We start from the raw sequence: 18,414 nt of genomic DNA, 5'->3' as shown, positions 1-18,414 counted from the left end.
TTCTGTCCCCTCCTGGGTTCCAGGCCAGCAGGTCAGGGCTCTTCCAAAGAAAGCTGGCTAATTATATCCCTTGTCTGAACAAAATCCCACAAGCAGAGCAAAGGGGTGGTGTATAAATGGAGCTGGGGCGGGAGGAGCCGCCGTTGGCTTCTGGCACCGCGGGGAAGTAGCTTCAGGGTTTGTCTTCTCAGCCCCTCTCCCAGATTTGAGTGGAACTAGCAGCCGCCCTGCTCCCTTACTGACTCGCTCAGTGTGTTAGACTGTGGCGCTGTGCTGGATCCAGAGATCTCGCTGCCAGTGCAGCGAGAGGGAGCCGGCAGAACAAAGAGAAGGGAGGCTGGAAGCCGGATGGGGATCAGACCGCCCGAGTTGGGGAGGCTTGCCACCAAGAGCAGAGAGTTGGTGGCTGGACTCTCCCCCGTCTCTGTCTGCTGGTGGGTCTCCTCCCAGAGGCTCTTTCCCCCATTGCCCCTGGTCCCTGTTACCCTCTCCCTCACTCCCTTCTAGGACCGAACTATAATCTTTGCTTTCCTTGAATGAAAAACATCAGGCTTTCTGACAAGATAACCAGAGTACAAAGGCCCAGACATTTCAAAGTGCTTATCTCTTGTTTTTCTCTTAACTCTTCCATCGCATCAGCATTTTTGCTCTGGGTTGAGGGGTTCCCCAGCCTGGATCTGGGAAGGACTAATTCAGAGAGTCTCGTCCGCAGACCGACGCCGAGAAGCACTCGCAGGTGGAGAGAAATTCCCTGTGGTCCGGCGATGATGTCAAGAAGTCAGACGGAGGGTCAGACAGCGGCGTAAAGATGGAGCCAGGGTCCAAGTGGAGGCGGAACCCCTCGGACGTGTCCGACGAGTCCGACAAGAGCACGTCCGGCAAGAAGAACCCCGTCATCTCGCAGACAGGCTCGTGGCGGCGCGGCATGACGGCTCAGGTGGGCATCACCGTGCCCAGGACGAAGGCGGCCGCCCCGGCAGGCACGCTGAAGGCCCCAGGAACCGGTGAGTGCGAGGAGGCGGGCGCTGTCTGCCATCCACAGCTGCCCATTTGAAAACGAAAACCTTAATCACTCTAGCAAGGACTTGACATGGTTTTTCAGTCCCCATAAATGCTCGGGTATTTCTTCTTAGGGTTTAGTCTCTGCTAATAACCAGCTTTCAGAAAGGTTCCCGTCCCTACCCTTTTCCAAGTGGAAATAGGTAAGCGTATGAGCCTCTTAAACTCTGAAGACGGTTCAGCTGCTGAAGCGTATTGAATTAGTATAACCACGTGCTGGGTGAGAGCTCACACCCCGGGCAGGCCGTTCCAGGGCATGTGTCTACGAGCTGTCGGGGTGTTGGGTTGATGTTGTCTGTGATTTAGGGATGTGTGTAAACAAGAAACAAGTTTTTGCAGGAAGGCAGGGGAACCTCCTGGAAATGTAAGGGGATGGCTCTTTAATGCACAGAGGGAGAAAGGTCAGTCAAGGGCAGGCTCCCTTTCCCAGGTGTATCAGTGACGGGCTGGCTCTGCTTTATTCTGGGTCAATTTAGACTGCTTTGCAAGTAAGTAAAATCATCGACATCTAAAAGCCTCACGGTGACAGTAGTAGACGAGATTATCTTTATAAAAAGCTCTTTCCTTCTGCCTCCCGAGGGTACACCTTTCCCCAAGGAGAAAGCGAGCCCGTTCTTCCAAGGAGGGGAGAATTTTAAACAGACGGAGCTGGCTGGCTTCTTGGTTTGCCGGCTAACCCTGCTGATTTCTCTTAGGAAAAACGGACGATGCGAAGGTGTCTGAGAAAGGCAGGCTGTCTCCCAAAGCTTCTCAGGTGAAGCGCTCCCCATCAGACGCAGGCCGCAGCAGTGGTGACGAGTCCAAAAAGCCCCTCGCCAGCAGCTCCAGGACGCCCGCTGCCAATGCCAACAGCTTTGGGTTCAAGAAGCAGAGTGGCTCGGCCGCCGGTCTGGCCATGATCACAGCCAGCGGGGCCACCGTCACCAGCAGGTCAGCCACGCTGGGCAAAATCCCAAAGTCGTCTGCGCTTGTCGGTCGGTCTGCTGGTCGGAAGACGAGCATGGATGCGGCTCAGAATCAGGACGATGGGTACCTGTCTCTCAGCTCCCGGACAAACTTGCAGTACCGGAGTTTGCCAAGGCCCAGTAAGTCCACCAGCCGGAATGGGGCCGGAAACAGGTCTAGCACCAGCAGCATAGATTCCAACATCAGCAGCAAGTCAGCGGGCCTGCCGGTGCCCAAGCTGAGGGAGCCTTCCAAGACGGCCCTGGGCAGCTCTCTGCCGGGTCTGGTCAACCAGACAGATAAGGAGAAAGGCATCTCATCGGACAACGAGAGTGTGGCTTCCTGTAACTCAGTGAAGGTGACGCCGGCAGCCCAGCCTGTGTCCAGTGCAGCTCAGGGCACTCTCCAGCCAGGGGCCAAGTACCCTGATGTGGCATCTCCCACACTCCGCAGGTAAGTGGGTAGTGGCACTGAGCAGAAGTGGAGTACGTGGCATGGCATCCTAGATTAATAAATTCCTGATTCTTAGTTAAAGCAGCCTCTGCTTTTCTCCACTTTGGTCCTAGGGTAAAACTGTTATCCTGCTGGCAATTTTCTTGTCGGTGATTATTTTCCCTTGTTGGGATGAAAATCATAAGCCTCTGGAATCAGTCGTCCTGGGTTCAAGTCCTGGGTCCACCTTAGTTAGCCACCATGTAAGCTTTAACAATGCTGCCTCCACTTCCTCATCTGTAAGCTGGGCGTGATGGGGACACCCCCCTGAGAGTTCTCATGGAGACTAGTCCATGCGGGCAAGTCTGCCCATAGTGAGTACTCCATAAAAGTTAGCTACCCTCCGAGATGAGAGCTTCACGCCCCTTGAGATCTGGGTGGGTAGCCCAGGGGAAGCAGACACATTTTTTTTTCTTGTCTTGCTAACTCTGTGGCTGAGATTCTTCATCATTATGCCAGACAGTGATCTTGGCTAGATCCTTTTCTCAAATAGTCCAATATCCCCTATATACCGTTTTTTACTGCAGACTTAATTCTAAATTAGTCTCTGAAATTTTAACTTCCTTCAAAAAAAACACCTCTTAGAGCAGGAAACTGATTTCCTATGACCTTAAAAAGGCATTTTCCCTGAGTGGAAATTTTTACATGAAAATATTGTTATTTGCTGGTTTTTCAACATGGTGTCTTTTAAATGGATACAACTGTTGCCTGTTCCTCTTATCTCATCATGATATCCACGGGACTGTCCTCACACTGCAGCTGCCTAGGACAAAGCTCGTCCTACCTTCTCAGGAGATTTCTTGTCAGAGGGAAGAGTAAGTCCCAGGAATTGAAAATGAGGTGGTGTAAAAAGAAAAATTATGTGCGCATGTACATATTTGGGGATGAATCGGAATGTTTGAAAAGACTTCAGAAGAAGCATTCCACATGCAAGGTGTAATGAAGCCGCTCACTGTTCTTTGTCTAGACTTGATTATTAGAATTTCAGTAATGATTATTTTCTCAGGGGGTGGTCCTATTGGGCTGCTCTTTGTTGTTTTAACAGATCGCCTTGTAAATGAAAATTTTCTCTGCTTCTTGCCTCAAGTATTCTATGTAATATTCGCTTTTTGGTATTATAGATTTCCTTTCGTAACTACAAAGGCATTTTACGAGACCCTTAGGCTAGTGGAATAGAAGACTTGAAAATGCACGCAGCTTCTTCAGCTCTGCATTGAGCGCCTTTCAGCCTGTTCCTGGTGATTACGTTTCTCCTAAAACGTGAAGGTGTTCTCAATTCTCTCGTCGTACATTAGTATGGAGAAGAGAAATCTTAGGTGAAGCGTGATAGCTGTTTTCAGACGATCTGAAGGACTACCAGACAAAAGACTGGGCTTTTTCTGTGTAGTTACTCATAGCAAGATTAGGAGCGAGGAGCACAGTCAGAAGGAGGTGGGTCCGATTTTGGTTTTCTAACAATTGGAAGTGCTTGGCGATGGAGTGAGTTACCCTTCGAAGCAGTGAGGCCTCTGTCACTGGAAGTTTGTAAATATTCTGAAGCCGAGATTCTGCACTAGGATATTTCACTCTCTGATTGTCATCAGGCAGAAAGTGTTTCTCATCTGTCACCAGACATTGTAGTAAGGGTTGATGATGTGTTTGTTTGTCTGTTCTTACAATAATTGAGATTTGTAAGGACCGTTTGGAGAGGATAGAGATCAAACACCACCTCGAGTAGCGGGGTGAAAGGCACCCTGCCATCATAATAGGCAGTGGTTTCGTCACTTTCCAGAGGGACCTGTTCCAAGGGGTTGTAGTGGGTAGAAGAAAGCCCTCGCGTTCCTAGAGCTTGTACCACCCCCCAACTTTAAGACAATTCTGCCGTTCTACCAGCAGCCCTTGTGCCAATGGGAGGGGGTCATGTTTGTGCCGTTCCTATATTCTGACATTGGTGGTCACGAGCAGTGGGGAGATGACAGGGAGTGGCATTTCTCTGTATCTGCCACCAAGACACAGTTCACACCCAATGTGTCTGGTCTAACGTCTTGTGAAGCCAGCAAGGATTCTGTGCACATCATTGGGTAGTGCCAGCCCCCTGGCCCTCGAGGGCACATCTTTCAGGCTGGGCTTTCCCTTGAGTATAAGTCCCTGAAGATACTTTTCTCAGGCCCCATCCAGATCTACACTCATGTTCTTGATTCTACATGTTGTGCTTTGAGATCAAAGAAAGCAAATCCCTTGGAGTTGAACTGTCATCAGCTGAGTGCCTGCTTTGTGCCTGGGGTCATGCATACAAAGATGATGAAGACAGCTCTTTTCCATCTAGATGTTTCCTGGGCCAAGGCAGTTTTCTAGTTACTCTCTTTATGGGAAGAAAGGGAAGCAAGATCTGGGCCAGTGTGGATAGACCTGTAGAAAATTGTCCCCCGTCCCTGTTTGTCTCAGAGCCAGAGTCTCAGCTGCAGCCTAGAACTTGAAGCTAGAACCTGTGCTGCGCCAGCGTCCAGGCCCACTATATGGCAGCCTTTCCCAATGGAGGGCCTGTAGCCGCTTCTGTAGGAGTGGCTGTGCCTCCCTCCCCAGGGGCTCTCCCACTCCTGAACCCGTGCCCCACCTCCTTGAACAGCCCAGTGCCCCCGACTCCGGGTGTCCAACCTGCACAACCCTTTGTCTCTTCACAGACTCTTTGGTGGGAAGCCTACCAAGCAAGTGCCCATTGCCACAGCTGAAAACATGAAAAATTCAGTCGTTATCTCCAATCCTCATGCCACCTTGACCCAGCAAGGTAACTTGGAGTCCCCCTCCGGCAGCGGCGTCCTGAGCAGTGGCAGCAGCAGTCCTCTCTACAGTAAGAACGCGGATATCAACCAGTCTCCTCTAGCCTCCAGCCCCAGCTCAGCCCACTCAGGCCCCTCCAACAGCCTCACCTGGGGCACCAACGCCAGCAGCTCCTCAGCAGTGAGCAAGGACGGCCTGGGCTTCCAGTCCGTCAGCAGCCTCCACACCAGCTGTGAGTCCATTGACATCTCCCTCAGCAGTGGAGGGGGCCTGAGCCACAACTCCTCCACCGGCCTCCTCGCCTCCTCTAAGGATGACTCCCTGACTCCCTTTGTCAGAACCAACAGTGTGAAGACCGCACTGTCGGAAAGGTTGGTGCTCTGCATTTGGCTGCCTGTGTATCTCTCAGGAAGCCACGCTGCCAGGAGTCAGAATATTGTGTTAGGAATCCCAAGTGTTAATTCACCTTTGCCTGGGAGATTTCTCTTTCTGATCACTACTGTCTTTGCATGGGGAAGCCAGTTTGGGGTGGAATTAAGCTCCACTCTGTTTCCTGTTATCTTTTTCACTGTGGTTGTTCTCAGTGCTGGGGGCTGCTGGAAGCCTCTTGGGGGCATCTTCAATGCTTCCATTTTAAATGGCATTCTGCCTTTGAAATCCTTCCATTTTGTTCTGTTTGTTCATCAGCTGCTTCTTTCGCTTCCACTGGTTATTGTGCAGGCAGAGTAGGGCTGGCTGCAGCCATGGACTGTGTGGTAGCATGTGCTCGATTTGGTGGTCATCATGGCAAACCACCCCCACTGAAGGGCTGCGGCCAGAGTGATAGGAAATCAAGGACCCAACAGCGTCCTTAGCTCTGGATTTCACTGCAGGAGGGATGAATACAATTTCTGCACGTAGGGAAGAAAGCCTCGGGATGAGAAAAATGTTCTAATCATTATATATAACAATCCCCATCCCCCCTTTCTTCCAATCTAATGTGCCTTCTCTTGTTTTCTACCTGCCTGGACTTCTAGCCCTCTCTCTTCCCCTGCCGCTAGCCCTAAGTTCTGCAGAAGTACTCTGCCCAGGAAACAGGACAGGTAATGCCATTGTAGGCCGCGGACCCCACCAAGCCCCCGGGTTCCTCTGCCCGTCTGTGTCAAGCCAGATGTTGTTTGTGAGGCTGTTGGCCTGAGGCTTCCGCTTGTGTTCGTGGCTCCGGTGTACCTTGTGACCCCCAGACATGCCAGTGAGGGTCTATTCCGCCGTCCGCTAAAGCCCTGGGAGAGGTGGCACAGGCTGACACCCACTTCCCAGCTTGGGAAGGAATCTCAAACCCCGCCACTTGACCTGGGGTGGCGTGGGGTGGCGGCGGGAGCTCTCACTTGCATCTCAGCCTTCCTGTGGCATGCTTCTGCTTCCCACCCTTCCCACCCCCGCCTCCCTGTCCAAGACCAGAAATGACCTACCACCCACCGTGCAGCTTGGCCCTCACCTCCATCTCCCCACCCCCACCCCCCACGCAGCTGGCTCTGCTCCCTTCCCTGTCAGAGTCCTTTGCTGCAGTTGGCTGGTTCTGTCCTGCAGGCTGCTGTTCTGTGTGCCCATTTCCTGTGATGATGAGGAGAGAGAATATGGGGAGTGTTTAGACTTTACAGAGACGCTTGTTTGCCCCCAGCTGCCTATGGGTGGGCCTCAGAGATGGATATTGACCTTAAATTTGTCGGGGAGCCATGGCTTGGCCAAACGTGACAAGCAGATGTTGCTTCATGCTAGAAAAAAAAAAAATTAATGAAAACGCTCTTCACCCCATCATCAGCAAAAACTCTTGACTCACAGACCAAGCCTTTAAACCCTTGTTCTTTGGAGATCTGAATGTCGTGACTGTGTCAGGCGGCAAGTTGTAACATGCCCCAACCCTGGCCAGGGCTCCGCTCCTCGCGACACGCCCACCAACGGCCGCAGAAAGGGAGAGGGACCTGGAATTCACTTCGTTACAGATGAATTCCAAATATGCAGACTGCCGGCCTCTTGAAACCCTCCGGCAAGTCCCTTCTGTCACTTGAAGTCATCGCCAGTGGCATCGGGGGGTGGGCCAGAGTCAGGGTGCAGGGAAGCTGGCATCTCCCTCTCTGATACGCAGTGGTGGTGCAGAGATGGGCGACTGGGCAGCAGAAGGCACGGGCTCTGCTTCGAGGTGGGGCAGGCTGAGTTTTGCTTTGAACTCATGGAAAAGGAGGAACAATTGGGATTGAGTGGTTCAGGCCCCCCGGCGACTCCGGACACAGTGTGCACTGGTGTCAGGGCAGGCCGAGGACTGGGTTTCTTTTGTTTCTGTGGGCGTGGGTGTGTTGCATGCACTGCTGGATGAGGGAGCACTCCCGGTGCGGTGTCTCTGCCTCCAGGTCTCTCCGGCCTCCTCCACCTCTCCCCGCCCACACTGTCTGCCTTCCCTGTGCGGCTCGGAAGTTCTCACTGTTGTTTTGACTTTCCTACAGTGACCCGCACCTTGATAGGAATACTTTGCCTAAGAAAGGACTCAGGTATCTGTGTTTCCTCCTTGCATCCGTGCCCTCTAGTGTGGCTTTGGGGCTTGGCTGTGTGACTCTCTCATGGCTGGGGGATCGGGCTGGGCTGGGGTCCCCGCTTTGGCCACCACAGCAGGACCCTTTGGACGACAGCTCCCCTCGCCCCCTCTCCTTCTCATCTCTCCATTTGTTGGCTTATTTGCTTGAGCAGAGGCTGTGCTTCTTCAGGCTTGATGTGGTGAAACCATCTCATGAAAAGCATTCCTGGGCGAGCCCCGAGAGCAGTTACTGCTCCTGCCAAGGCCAGTGGGTTAATCGCTGAGCACTTCACCGTGACCATTCTGTTCATGGGCTGTCTTCCAAGCAAAAGGACATGACTTGTAGCATGTTGATTTGTTAGCCAGGGCAAGATCAAAGGAGGAGGGAAATATTTCCCCCCAATTTGAAAATATTTAACTTTTCGGCCCATAGAAAATTACTAAAGACAGTCGCTTTGTACTTGTCTAAATATTCAGGTAAAATCAGCTCAGTTTTCAGTGCCCACAAGACACGAGTGTGATCACTTTTTGGTGAAAAGAAAGAAAAGAGTACAAGGAAGGAATGCCCTTTCGTTCATTGCAAGTCATGGCCTGGGCTCATTTTTGGTGTTAGTCCTGGTAAAACAAGATGCTACAAGTCGCCATTGCTCACATCATCTCCTTCACTTTGCCGCCCAGAGGAACTTCCGTTCTGACGCCTGCCCCATGGTCTCAGTGTCTGACGGTTGCAGCTGTCATTTCTCCTGCTCTCTAAACACCTCCCTCTTTACAGCATCGGCTTCACCCTGCACTGAGCATTAAGTGCTTTTGCAAAAAATGGAACTTGGAATGAAATGTTTCATTGCTGTCATGTGTGTCTGTAGTTAATAACCTGCAGCTCTTAAGGCTGAGAGCATTTTGAACAGTGCCGTGAGGTGGGTATCAATGCTCCCTTTCAACAGGAGCTCCGAGTGAAAGCCAATTCTAAGAATCGAAGAATAAAAGTATTGAAAACCCCCCCAACAGATGTCCTGTGGGAAGAAGTTCAGCACTGTGGCCTGAGAAGGGGGAGCTGGCAAGGCCCTTTGTACCTAGCAGTTTTCATCCTGCCTAGGAAGGCTGCTTGTCTGCAACCATGCTAGATGCTGAAGTGATGGCCACTCTTAATATGAGTTTGAAAGTGATGTCCCACTGTTGCCCCAAGAAGAAGCTAAGCTCTTTAAATAGGAACATTTCAAAATGCTGTATATATTTCTGGAACAGGTCTGTCCTATCAAAATTATGTAGCTCTGACTATTTAAAATTGGTTTTTAAAAGAATTCAGAATAGGGTTATGTGACAGGCTGCCTTTAGGCAATTGATGGGATCTAGAAAGTTCATATCCGTCATCTAGAGTAAAGACATTGAGAAAGAAACATTTTTAGGTTCCCTCGCACCCTGACTCTCCCTTTGCAGCTCCCTCCCTCCATACACACACGTATCCAATACCAACACCCCAATAACTCCTGTTTTTAAGCCAAAGGAATCCCACTATTTAGTTAATCAGTAGTCACCCTTTGGTAATCTGTTTATAAGTCCAAGGGGGGTGCTGGCCCAGTGGCGCAGCGGTTAAGTTCGCACATTCTGCTTCTCGGTGGCCTGGGGTTCACTGGTTCGGATCCCGGGTGCGGACATGGCACCACTTGGCACACTATGCTGTGGTAGGTGACCCATATATAAAAGTAGAGGAAGATGGACACGGATGTTAGCTCAGGGCCAGGCTTCCTCAGCAAAAAAGAGGAGGACTGGCAGTAGTTAGCTCAGAGCTAATCTTCCTCAAAAAAAAAAAAAAAAAAGTCCAAGGGTACTCTGGCCACTTGGGCACTTGAGAAATTTGAGATGCTGCCAGTGGGCATAATGAGAAAAGCATGGATTTTGGAATCAGACAAATATGGATTGAAATCTCAGCATGTGACCCAAGGCGGCCCTCACTTTCCCTGAATCTAAAACGGGAATATTAGTGTCTGCGTGGCCGGGTGGATCTGAAGGCTTCAGAGAGAGAATGTCTATGAAGGCACCTAGCTCCTTGGAGACGTTCGATAAATCTCTACCAAATACGTTTCAGAAAATGACGAGGTGGGCCACGTGACTTCTGAAGTGTGAACCCCAAAGATTTGGGTTCCTTTTGTGAAGACTCATTTATGCCAAATGGCAGCCACCGCCATAAGCATCAGTGTCCTCCTGCCTTCCTCTACGTGTCTGCTTCTGATACGCCGTGCTTCATGGCCACTCCTTTTTGCTGCCGAATGCAGAAGCCGTGAGTTATCTGTAAAACGTCCTCAACACCCTAACAGCAGCTTGTTTCTGTGCTTCGGTCCTGTCACGGTGGGGGCTTTGACATGATACCGTCATGAATCAACATGTTACAGCTACGCCCAGGGCCGGCTCTTTTCACCATTTACCAATCTTCCTCCCTTTATGTATTCCCTCCAAACTGAAAGGAATTGCAATTTTCCCCAAAGGCAGCCAAGTAGCAAAAAAGGTTTTGAGAAACTTCGTAAGTTTCGAGATGTCTAGTGATCTGATTTTTTTAACGTCATCTGTGGATATGTATATTTTTTCTCTATGTTTATCATCAGCGCCACGGAGTTCCTTTTCATAAGCGTTGTTCATAGTTCATCCCAGCTTGATTTCCGTCTGTCCAGGTATGCCCCCACCTCCCAGCTTCGCACACAAGATGACGCAAAAGAATGGTTACGGTCCCACTCCGCGGGAGGCCTGCAGGACACCGCCGCCAACTCCCCCTTTTCCTCTGGCTCCAGTGTGACTTCCCCCTCCGGAACGAGATTCAACTTTTCCCAGCTTGGTGAGTAGCCACTCGTCACTAGCTGTGATGATCAGCTCCCCAGGCAGAGGTACTCTGTATTTTGAAAGAGACATGTGGTCTTATCACTCTCAGTATCTGACCAGCCCTCAGCAATGTGGTTTGATTACCGGAGATTAATAGCAAAAGAAATAGAGAAAATAGAAATGTGTTTGGTACTCTAATCAGTAGTTTTCTGTACACGGTTGATATAGGTGGGGTTGTAGCAAAGAGCAAACCCTCCCATTCTTGAGGCGAGGCTTTTCTAGTTCTAAGACCCCTGAAGAAGTAGGTTTCACAGCAGATTCCTTGTTTGGTCATCCTCAGGGCTTTATTAAGCTGGAAATAAGAATCAGGTTAGGATTGAACAAGTATTCTTGGAAATGCCTGCTGCTGACCTAATGCTGTGCCTGGCACAGTGGGGAAAGGAAAAGTCTTTGTAACACGGCCCCTGCTGACATGTCAATGGAGTGTTTTCAAGAGACAAACACGCCCACACAGACTCATAAATAGGGTGAAAGGAACCATCCAAAGCTTTATAGGAAACCGTGTAAAGACTGGTATGATCAGATAGCAAGTACTGTATACAGTTAGAAAAAGGGGCGATCAGTCTTGGCTGGAATGACTGGGGAAGGTCACGTGAAGGTGGCAGGATGAGAGCTGAGCCGTGGAGACTGGTGGGCGGCAGAGTCCTTCCAATTTTTGGCCGAGGTAGACGTGCCCCCTTCGTGTTGAAGCTCTTTAGGCGCCATTATGAAATGTTCCCCATCTCAGGCAATGAGCCCTGTGTTCATATTGTTCTTTCCCAGCCGTAACTCTTTGAGGCAAGAGTTTCTTGTCATGTACAAATGCTTCCCATCTGATCAAAAGCCCAGTTGGACTATTTTGGGCTTTGGGCTTTAGGGAGAATTGTTCCAGATGAGCCCAGGGAGTAATTAGCTCATGCCTGGAAGGTGACACGAGCTTGTCTGAACGTGCCAAGTTGGAAAGCTGAGGCCCAGAGCCCTGCTTTGGAACTGACCCACCTTTCCTCCCTTATTTTTAGCTCTAAGTGTGTTAACTCAAATGCTGATGTGACTACCTTTTAGAAAATAGACAAGGGAGCGAAGTTGGCAGGGATGGATACGGCTGATGATAATGCCGTCTCCTCTGCGTCCCCATCCAGGATTTGAACAGACATGAATTTCTAACCTTTTGATTCCATTCCTTTCATTCCAGCGAGTCCCACCACTGTCACTCAGATGAGCTTGTCCAACCCGACCATGCTGAGAACCCACAGCCTCTCCAATGCCGATGGGCAGTATGACCCGTACACCGACAGCCGCTTCCGCAATAGCTCCATGTCCCTGGATGAGAAGAGCAGAACCATGAGCCGCTCAGGCTCGTTCCGGGACGGGTTTGAAGAAGGTAAGCAGGGAGACACACCATCGCCAGGTTTCGCGGTGTGGTTAATGTTCCTCTGTGCCGAGTTCACCTCGTTGACCTGAGAGCCACCTGTCCACCTGTAAGTGCTTCCAACTCTCCCACTTACCCTGGGGTCAGGCTGGGGAGCTCTGAATAGTAGGGTCTGACTCTTTAACCTCACAGGACTTTAGGGAAGAGGCTGCCCGTAAAACCCTGGTGAACCTAGGGCTGACCAAGTTCCGCTCTAAGCTTTTCTCTCGCGGACTTGGGCCATAGCTATTGGCCTGTGCCCCCGTCGTGATGTTCAGCCTCCTGCTCACCATCCTGGCACAGTGAGTTACTACAGAGTTCATTTTTCTGGGCTGATGCACTCCTATGGCTTTGGGGAGCTGTGGGCAGCCCTCCTCTCGGCTCCACTCCAGAATTTTCTATTTCTTTACTCAAGCATTAGGTTTTTAAGTTTACTGTATTTAGTTATGACCTTTTCCTTCTTTGCTTGCTAATCATGAATATTTTGGGTTGGATTTTTATGTTTTGTTCATTTTAATCAGAATTTTGGGAGAAAAATACTGTGGGCAACTTTGTCAGCCATCTTCCTAACTCGGTTCATTTCTCTTGCCCTTTGTTCCTTCACTCAAGGTGTGAGTTAGGGGAGCAAGCACTCAAAATGCTATGCAGGGACATCCCCACCCCCCCCCCCCCCCACCAGAAGCTCCCAAAGATGGGCAGGTAGCACACTGGAGCCGGTGAAATTAGGCTACCAGGGTTGAAATTCCAGCTCCACCACTTCTTAGGCATATGACCTTGGGCCATTGCTTCACCTTTCTGTGCCTCTGTTTTTTTACCAATAAAATGGGAGTAATAATAGTAGCCAGCTCATGAAATTATTAGAATTAAATGAGATAATATATAAATATTATATAAATATATGTAAATGTTAACCCAATAATGTTATTACATGTCACAGTCTGTGGACTCAGCTTCAGCATTAGTGTCCTGGCAGGTAGAAGTCCCCAACCAGAGGATGGGGACTCTTGGTGAAGTGGAGCCTGGGCTAAGGGCAGTGTCTCTATTTATGCTTTTTTTTTTTTTGCCAGCCACAGGACAGAATGTGGGAGGGGATCGTAGGGGCTTCCCTCTGCTCCCGGTTCCTCCCTGTGAGACTGGGGAAATATGCCCAGCATCCTCTGGGTAGAAAAGAGCAAATAAATTTGTCATTGATAAGGAAGTCCCGAAACAGTCAAGAGGGAGAGAAATGCAGGATAGAGGCTTCTGCTTACCCCGTGTTCTTTTTTGCAGAAGTTTTAGTTGAGTTACAGAGCAGCTGCCCCTAGTTAATCTGCCTAGCAACTTCGTTCTCTCCGCCCTGATTTATGTATCGTTTGCATCCAGTGACATCCAGTGAGTGGACGCAAGTCCGTAAATCCATATATGGGAACCTGCCGGACAGAGGATGGAGGAGGGGTGGAGCCTGAGTTACTGAGAGGCTTTTGCTGGACTGAAGAGCTAGGAAATAGTGCTGTAACCACTCAGAGCAGGAGTAGTGCAGGCTGTGTCGACCCTAAGATGAAGGAGTAGGCCTTTTTGTCTTGCTCTTTTTTCCCGTCCGAGTGCTAGCCAAGTATGGCCGCGGAGCGTTTCCGAGCCTCCTGGTGACAACTCGCATATGGAGTGTGGCTTGTGCCCTATTCATCTTGCCTGTCATGTGTGTACCTGAGTGAACCACATTCAGCACTGAAACTTGTCCAGACAAGCACACTTTGCCTCGTAAAGGTGCAGGACTGTCACAGCAGCAGCAGCAGATAGCTTTTATTTACTCCATCTGGAGTCAAGCTGTCAGGCAGCACGGTGTGGAATATCCAGGGCGTCCCATGACATTGATAAGAAGGGCTTGCCCACGAGCAATGTCTAGACTTCTGTAAACCTGATGATTCATGAGGATGGGGAACTGAAGTGCAGAGGTAGTAATCAAATTTGGGGCGAAGGGGTAGGGACTGCTGTTGATACTCTTATGAACACATGACATTTTCATCTCTTGGGAAATTTGGCATCAGATTGATTTTATTTTTTCCAAGGGTATTGTGTTACGCAAGCAAAATAGGGCTTGTGCAATTAGGTGTTTGCAATGCCATTGGGTGAAGACATTTTTTTTTCCTTTTGAATTTATAAACTCCCAGCATTGCAGAAACAGCTGGGGAAAAAATTCATATTCCATGTTTGGACCAAATAGAACCTCCTTGTAAGAGTCAGGTAGGTATATCATATGCCAGAAAGCAGGATAGAAACTTAGGAAGTGGGGCCAGCCAGGTGGCATAGTGGTTAGGTTTGCGCACTCTGCTTCGGCGGCCCAGGGTTCGTGGGTTTGGATACTGGGCGTGGACATGGCACTGCTCATCAAGCCAAGCTGTGGTGGCATCCCACATATAAAATAGAGGAAGCTTGGCACAGATGTTAGCTCAGGGCTGGTCTTCCTCACCAAAAAGAAAAAGAGAAGAAATTTAGGAAGAATTAGAACAAGTACCTGTGTGAGGTTTTTGTTGGATTTAATTAGCACTTTCTATTTTGAAGGAAGCAGGAGTCATAAATATGTAGATTAGGTGCAGGCATGGCCCAGATGCAACCTTCAAAGTTATTTCAGGTAAATTAATTTCTATCAGGTGCATTATGCAATCTTAAAGTCAACTTTAATCACATACATGTAGGGAGATGCTTAAGGCATTTTTAAAATGGATGTCTCTGGAGGAAAACACATCCAGCGACTTTACCAATTATCCCTAAGAGCTGGTGCGAACTGAATCAGTTCATATGGCGTCCACAGGAGCAGAGCAGCTTGTTAATAAGTAAATCTTGTGTTGCAGCTCCCTTGTGTTTCTAGCCCCTGAGTTAGACTTGTGTTCACATCCTGGCACTCCCTCTGTGAGCACTGTGACTGGGTAAGGGGCTTGACCCTGCTCAGCCTATTTCCCATCCACTAAAATGTGGAAAATAATTGTCCCTGCTTCAAAGGATAAAGTGCAGATAAGGTGCGATAAATCCTGGAAAGCATTTAGCAAAATGACTTTTAAAGGGGTTTGTAGTAAGTATTTGATCAATGGTAGCTATTGTGATAATTGTCTTATTTTGTTTTGTCCTTCTCCCCAAGGGCCGTTTCATCCCCATTTTGTTTGTGGTAAAATTGAGGCAGACGCAGTGACTTGGGATTTGATGCACCAGGACTGGGTCCGGAGCCCTTGATTCTCAGCCCTCTGTCTGTGCACTCAGTCCTTCCTTGCTCACAGCTGGGCTTTCTTACCTGTCTGAGGCGAAGCCTGCTCCTTCATCCACGTGTTCTCTGTGTTCGGTTCTGCTTCCTTTGCTAGTTCAGAGGGCGATCTGTTAGCATCTCATTCTCACTGGCTGTGGAGGCCCCCTGTGGTGGAGTGAGAACCGCAGTGCAATGCCTGGATTCACTGGTTCTCCTCCTGCTCCTGCCCAGCTGTGTGTGCCTGGCCACGTCACTTAGCCTCTCTGGGCCTTAATTTACTCTTTCGTTGATTAGGGTAGAAAGTCCTGCCCTGTTTGGGCAAATTACATACAAATTCTCTGTGGTGATGAGGATCGCTTCAAACAGTGTTATAAATGAGAAAGCGCTTTGAGTTTTGAAGCTGAACATGTGTATGAGATGCCCAAGTGTGACAGCAGAGGTGCCGGGTGGCTTTATTGGCTGGAATATGCCCCGTTGTTTCATTCTGCCTGGTGATTTCACCCTGTACTTTAGGTAGGGGTGAAATCAGGTTCTTCTCAAATATGCATTTTTTGCTTCTTTGGTCCCAGTTTATACCTGTGTGTAGATTCAATGAGGGGCTTAGAAAACCATTCTAAAAGATACCAAAAGGCTTTAAAAAAAAAAAAAAAAACCCTCAGAAACCAGTAAGCCACATCACTCAAGGGCAAAGCAATCTCCAGACTCCTGGTCAGCAGATCCTGTTCCTGAATGCTTTGTGACCTTAAGCAGGTCATTTGACCTCTCTGGGTTTCGGATTGCTCAATGGCAGAGAGGGCCTAGACATTCTTGTGGTACCTTCCACATTTTGAGGAACAGGTATAGGGAGGAAAATACATAGCATGCTTTCGCTGTTCTGCCATTGCAAGTCCCGTATACATTTTGCTGTCCAGAAGTATCCAGGCCGCATAACCCAAGCTCTGACTTGGCTCAGTTCACTTGAAGGAGAGCCAGCTGTAAGGGTTCAGGCAAGCCACATTCAGCTTAGGGTTGACTTTGGAAATCAAGGAATCTTTCTTTGGCCCACAGCCTTGCTGTGGCTGTTTATCAAGTGAGCGGCGTTAATTACAGAGAAAAATAATTGCCTTCACCCAAAGCCGGCCAGATGTGCTCTTCCCTGCTGAAGCCCCAACTTACACTGAGATATTGCTGAGGGCAGTGTCAGTTAGTCTATGGGAATGAGAGAGAGAAAGAGAAGAGGAAGAACTTGCATCTTCCAGCAGCCATAGGCCCTGGAGCAGCCGTGCAGGCCCCTGGGCTGGGGTCTGGCAGGGCAGTGTGATTGAAGGGGGCTGCCTGTTACCCACATCTCCCCCGCCAACTTGGCCTCCAATATAATCTCCCCACTCCTGTCTGCGTCATAGGGCTGTCTCTGTTACCCCTTGGGAACAGCAGGCCACTAGGTAGGGGCATGAGAGGCCTCTGTTAATGTGTGGACATCTTGACACTGAAAGCTATTATTGGCTGTTAACACCTTAAACTGATTTATGGGGCACCAACCAGATGAGTCCTGGATGGAGGAAGAACGGAGGGAAAGCGCTGGAACCCCACGCATTGCTAAGGAAGGTAGATGTGAGAGATGGTGCAGGGCCGGCCTCAGGGCAACAGGTGCCAGCTGAGAGAGGAGAGGGCAGGTGGGGCAAGCCGAGAGCTGTGTGGGCTCAGAGAAGGAAGGAAGCCCGTCTGGTGGCAGTCAGAGAAATGAGGAAAGGCTCCAGGGAGAAGACAGCGAGCTGACCTGATGTTCGCACAGGCAGAGATTAGAAGCATCCTAAACAACGGGAGCTGCGTGGGCAGAGGCTCTGGGGGGGAAAGTACCATCTGGGGCATGCTTGAGAGCCAAGTGCAGGGATCAGAGTGTGATGGGAATTCATAAAGGAAGAATGGGGCGGTCAGGAGCTTCACTGGCAAGACAGTGTAGAGGCACCTGCGTGCCAGGCTGAGCTGCTCGTCAGACACCTCAGGGGCAGGTAGCTTGTGCCGACTGCGGATCTGAGTTGAATTCGCTTCTTGGGTGGTAGGTGAAAGCCGTTGAATACAGTGGAAAGTGGGCCTCCCACTGTCAGACCACAGGCGATTGTGCGGTGGGAGGGGAGGCATTCCACGCGTGGTCAGGAAAGCTGCGCCCAGTGCAAAGGCCTGCGCTGTCCCCACAGGCACGTTCCTGTCTTTCAAACGGATACTGAGAAAATGTCACTCAAGAATCTCATTCCCAAAAAGAGAAGTCAATCAGAATACCTAGTCCTAGAAAAGACCACGCTTTGAAATTACTTGGAACCAAATCATGAAATGTCTCCACTGGCTGGGGGCCGGAGGGGGTGCTAAGAGGATGGCTCTAAGTCAAAAAGTACCTGTCACACACAGAAAGGAGGACACCGCTTGCTTGTCACTTTGTAGACGGGATAGAAATCGAATGAAAGAATCTGTATTCCAGCCAGTGGAAATGTTTTCTAAACAAATGTCCTACTGTGTGGACATCTAGAATGAATTTACCGTGGCCAGCAGCCTCCTATGTTCAAAATAATCAGCTCAGCTTTTTGCATAAACAAGTGACAGATGCTAGCAGGGTATAAAATATATATGCAACACAGTTTCAACCCGAAAGGAACACAGTTGAAAACAGAATGGAATAAGAGCTGCTGGGCGGCACCAGGTTGCCTCTGGGCAGTAGAATGATGAGTCACGCAGGTTATGGCAATGAGTGTGCTTCTCAACACTTATCTGCACTTGAAAATTCTTATTCAGTAATCAGGTATTATTTTGAAAGTCAGGGGGGAAAATTATTTAGAAGGTTGTAGAAAAAAATGTGGTCTAGAAAGGTGGCTCCCTTAGCATATTAGTCCTTATTTGACACTGACATATCACCAAACCAGGAAAGGCTGGGTGAAGGTGCGATTAAGTTACTGAGAGCCTGGTTGTGTCCTATAATGCTGATGCTTTCCTCTCCTCCCCCTTTTTGGCTCCAAAGCAGCTAACCATGCAATTCACCTTTTCTCTCTTTTTTGTGTTGTTTTCAGTTCACGGATCCTCGCTCTCCTTGGTTTCCAGCACATCATCAATTTATTCCACAGTGAGTATGCATCAGTGCTGTGTGGCTATGATCACACGAGCTGGGGTTTCTTTATC

At 49.5% G+C, this 18,414-nt stretch overlaps 1 protein-coding gene across 7 annotated transcripts in view; it reads left to right on the top strand.

Moving 5' to 3' along the window:
- NAV2 (neuron navigator 2) overlaps window positions 1–18,414 on the top strand; it is a 390,162-nt gene that overhangs the window by 321,649 nt on the left and 50,099 nt on the right. For 5 of the 7 annotated variants that reach the window (XM_046685992.1, XM_046685990.1, XM_046685989.1 and 2 more), the window contains exons 13-20: window positions 713–1,004; window positions 1,755–2,457; window positions 5,157–5,624; window positions 6,270–6,335; window positions 7,734–7,778; window positions 10,465–10,625; window positions 11,841–12,029; window positions 18,306–18,358. In XM_046685992.1, the coding sequence (XP_046541948.1) occupies window positions 713–1,004; window positions 1,755–2,457; window positions 5,157–5,624; window positions 6,270–6,335; window positions 7,734–7,778; window positions 10,465–10,625; window positions 11,841–12,029; window positions 18,306–18,358 (1,977 nt within the window). The remainder of the gene's footprint in view (window positions 1–712; window positions 1,005–1,754; window positions 2,458–5,156; window positions 5,625–6,269; window positions 6,336–7,733; window positions 7,779–10,464; window positions 10,626–11,840; window positions 12,030–18,305; window positions 18,359–18,414) is intronic. The other 2 variants (XM_046685991.1, XM_046685993.1) reach the window with 2 other exon arrangements.

Source organism: Equus quagga, chromosome 14 (genome assembly GCF_021613505.1).
Source record: "Equus quagga isolate Etosha38 chromosome 14, UCLA_HA_Equagga_1.0, whole genome shotgun sequence".
Lineage (NCBI taxonomy): Eukaryota > Metazoa > Chordata > Mammalia > Perissodactyla > Equidae > Equus > Equus quagga.
The sequence above is the reverse complement of the archived record's forward strand: the minus strand, read 5'-3'. Positions and strand labels throughout refer to the sequence as shown.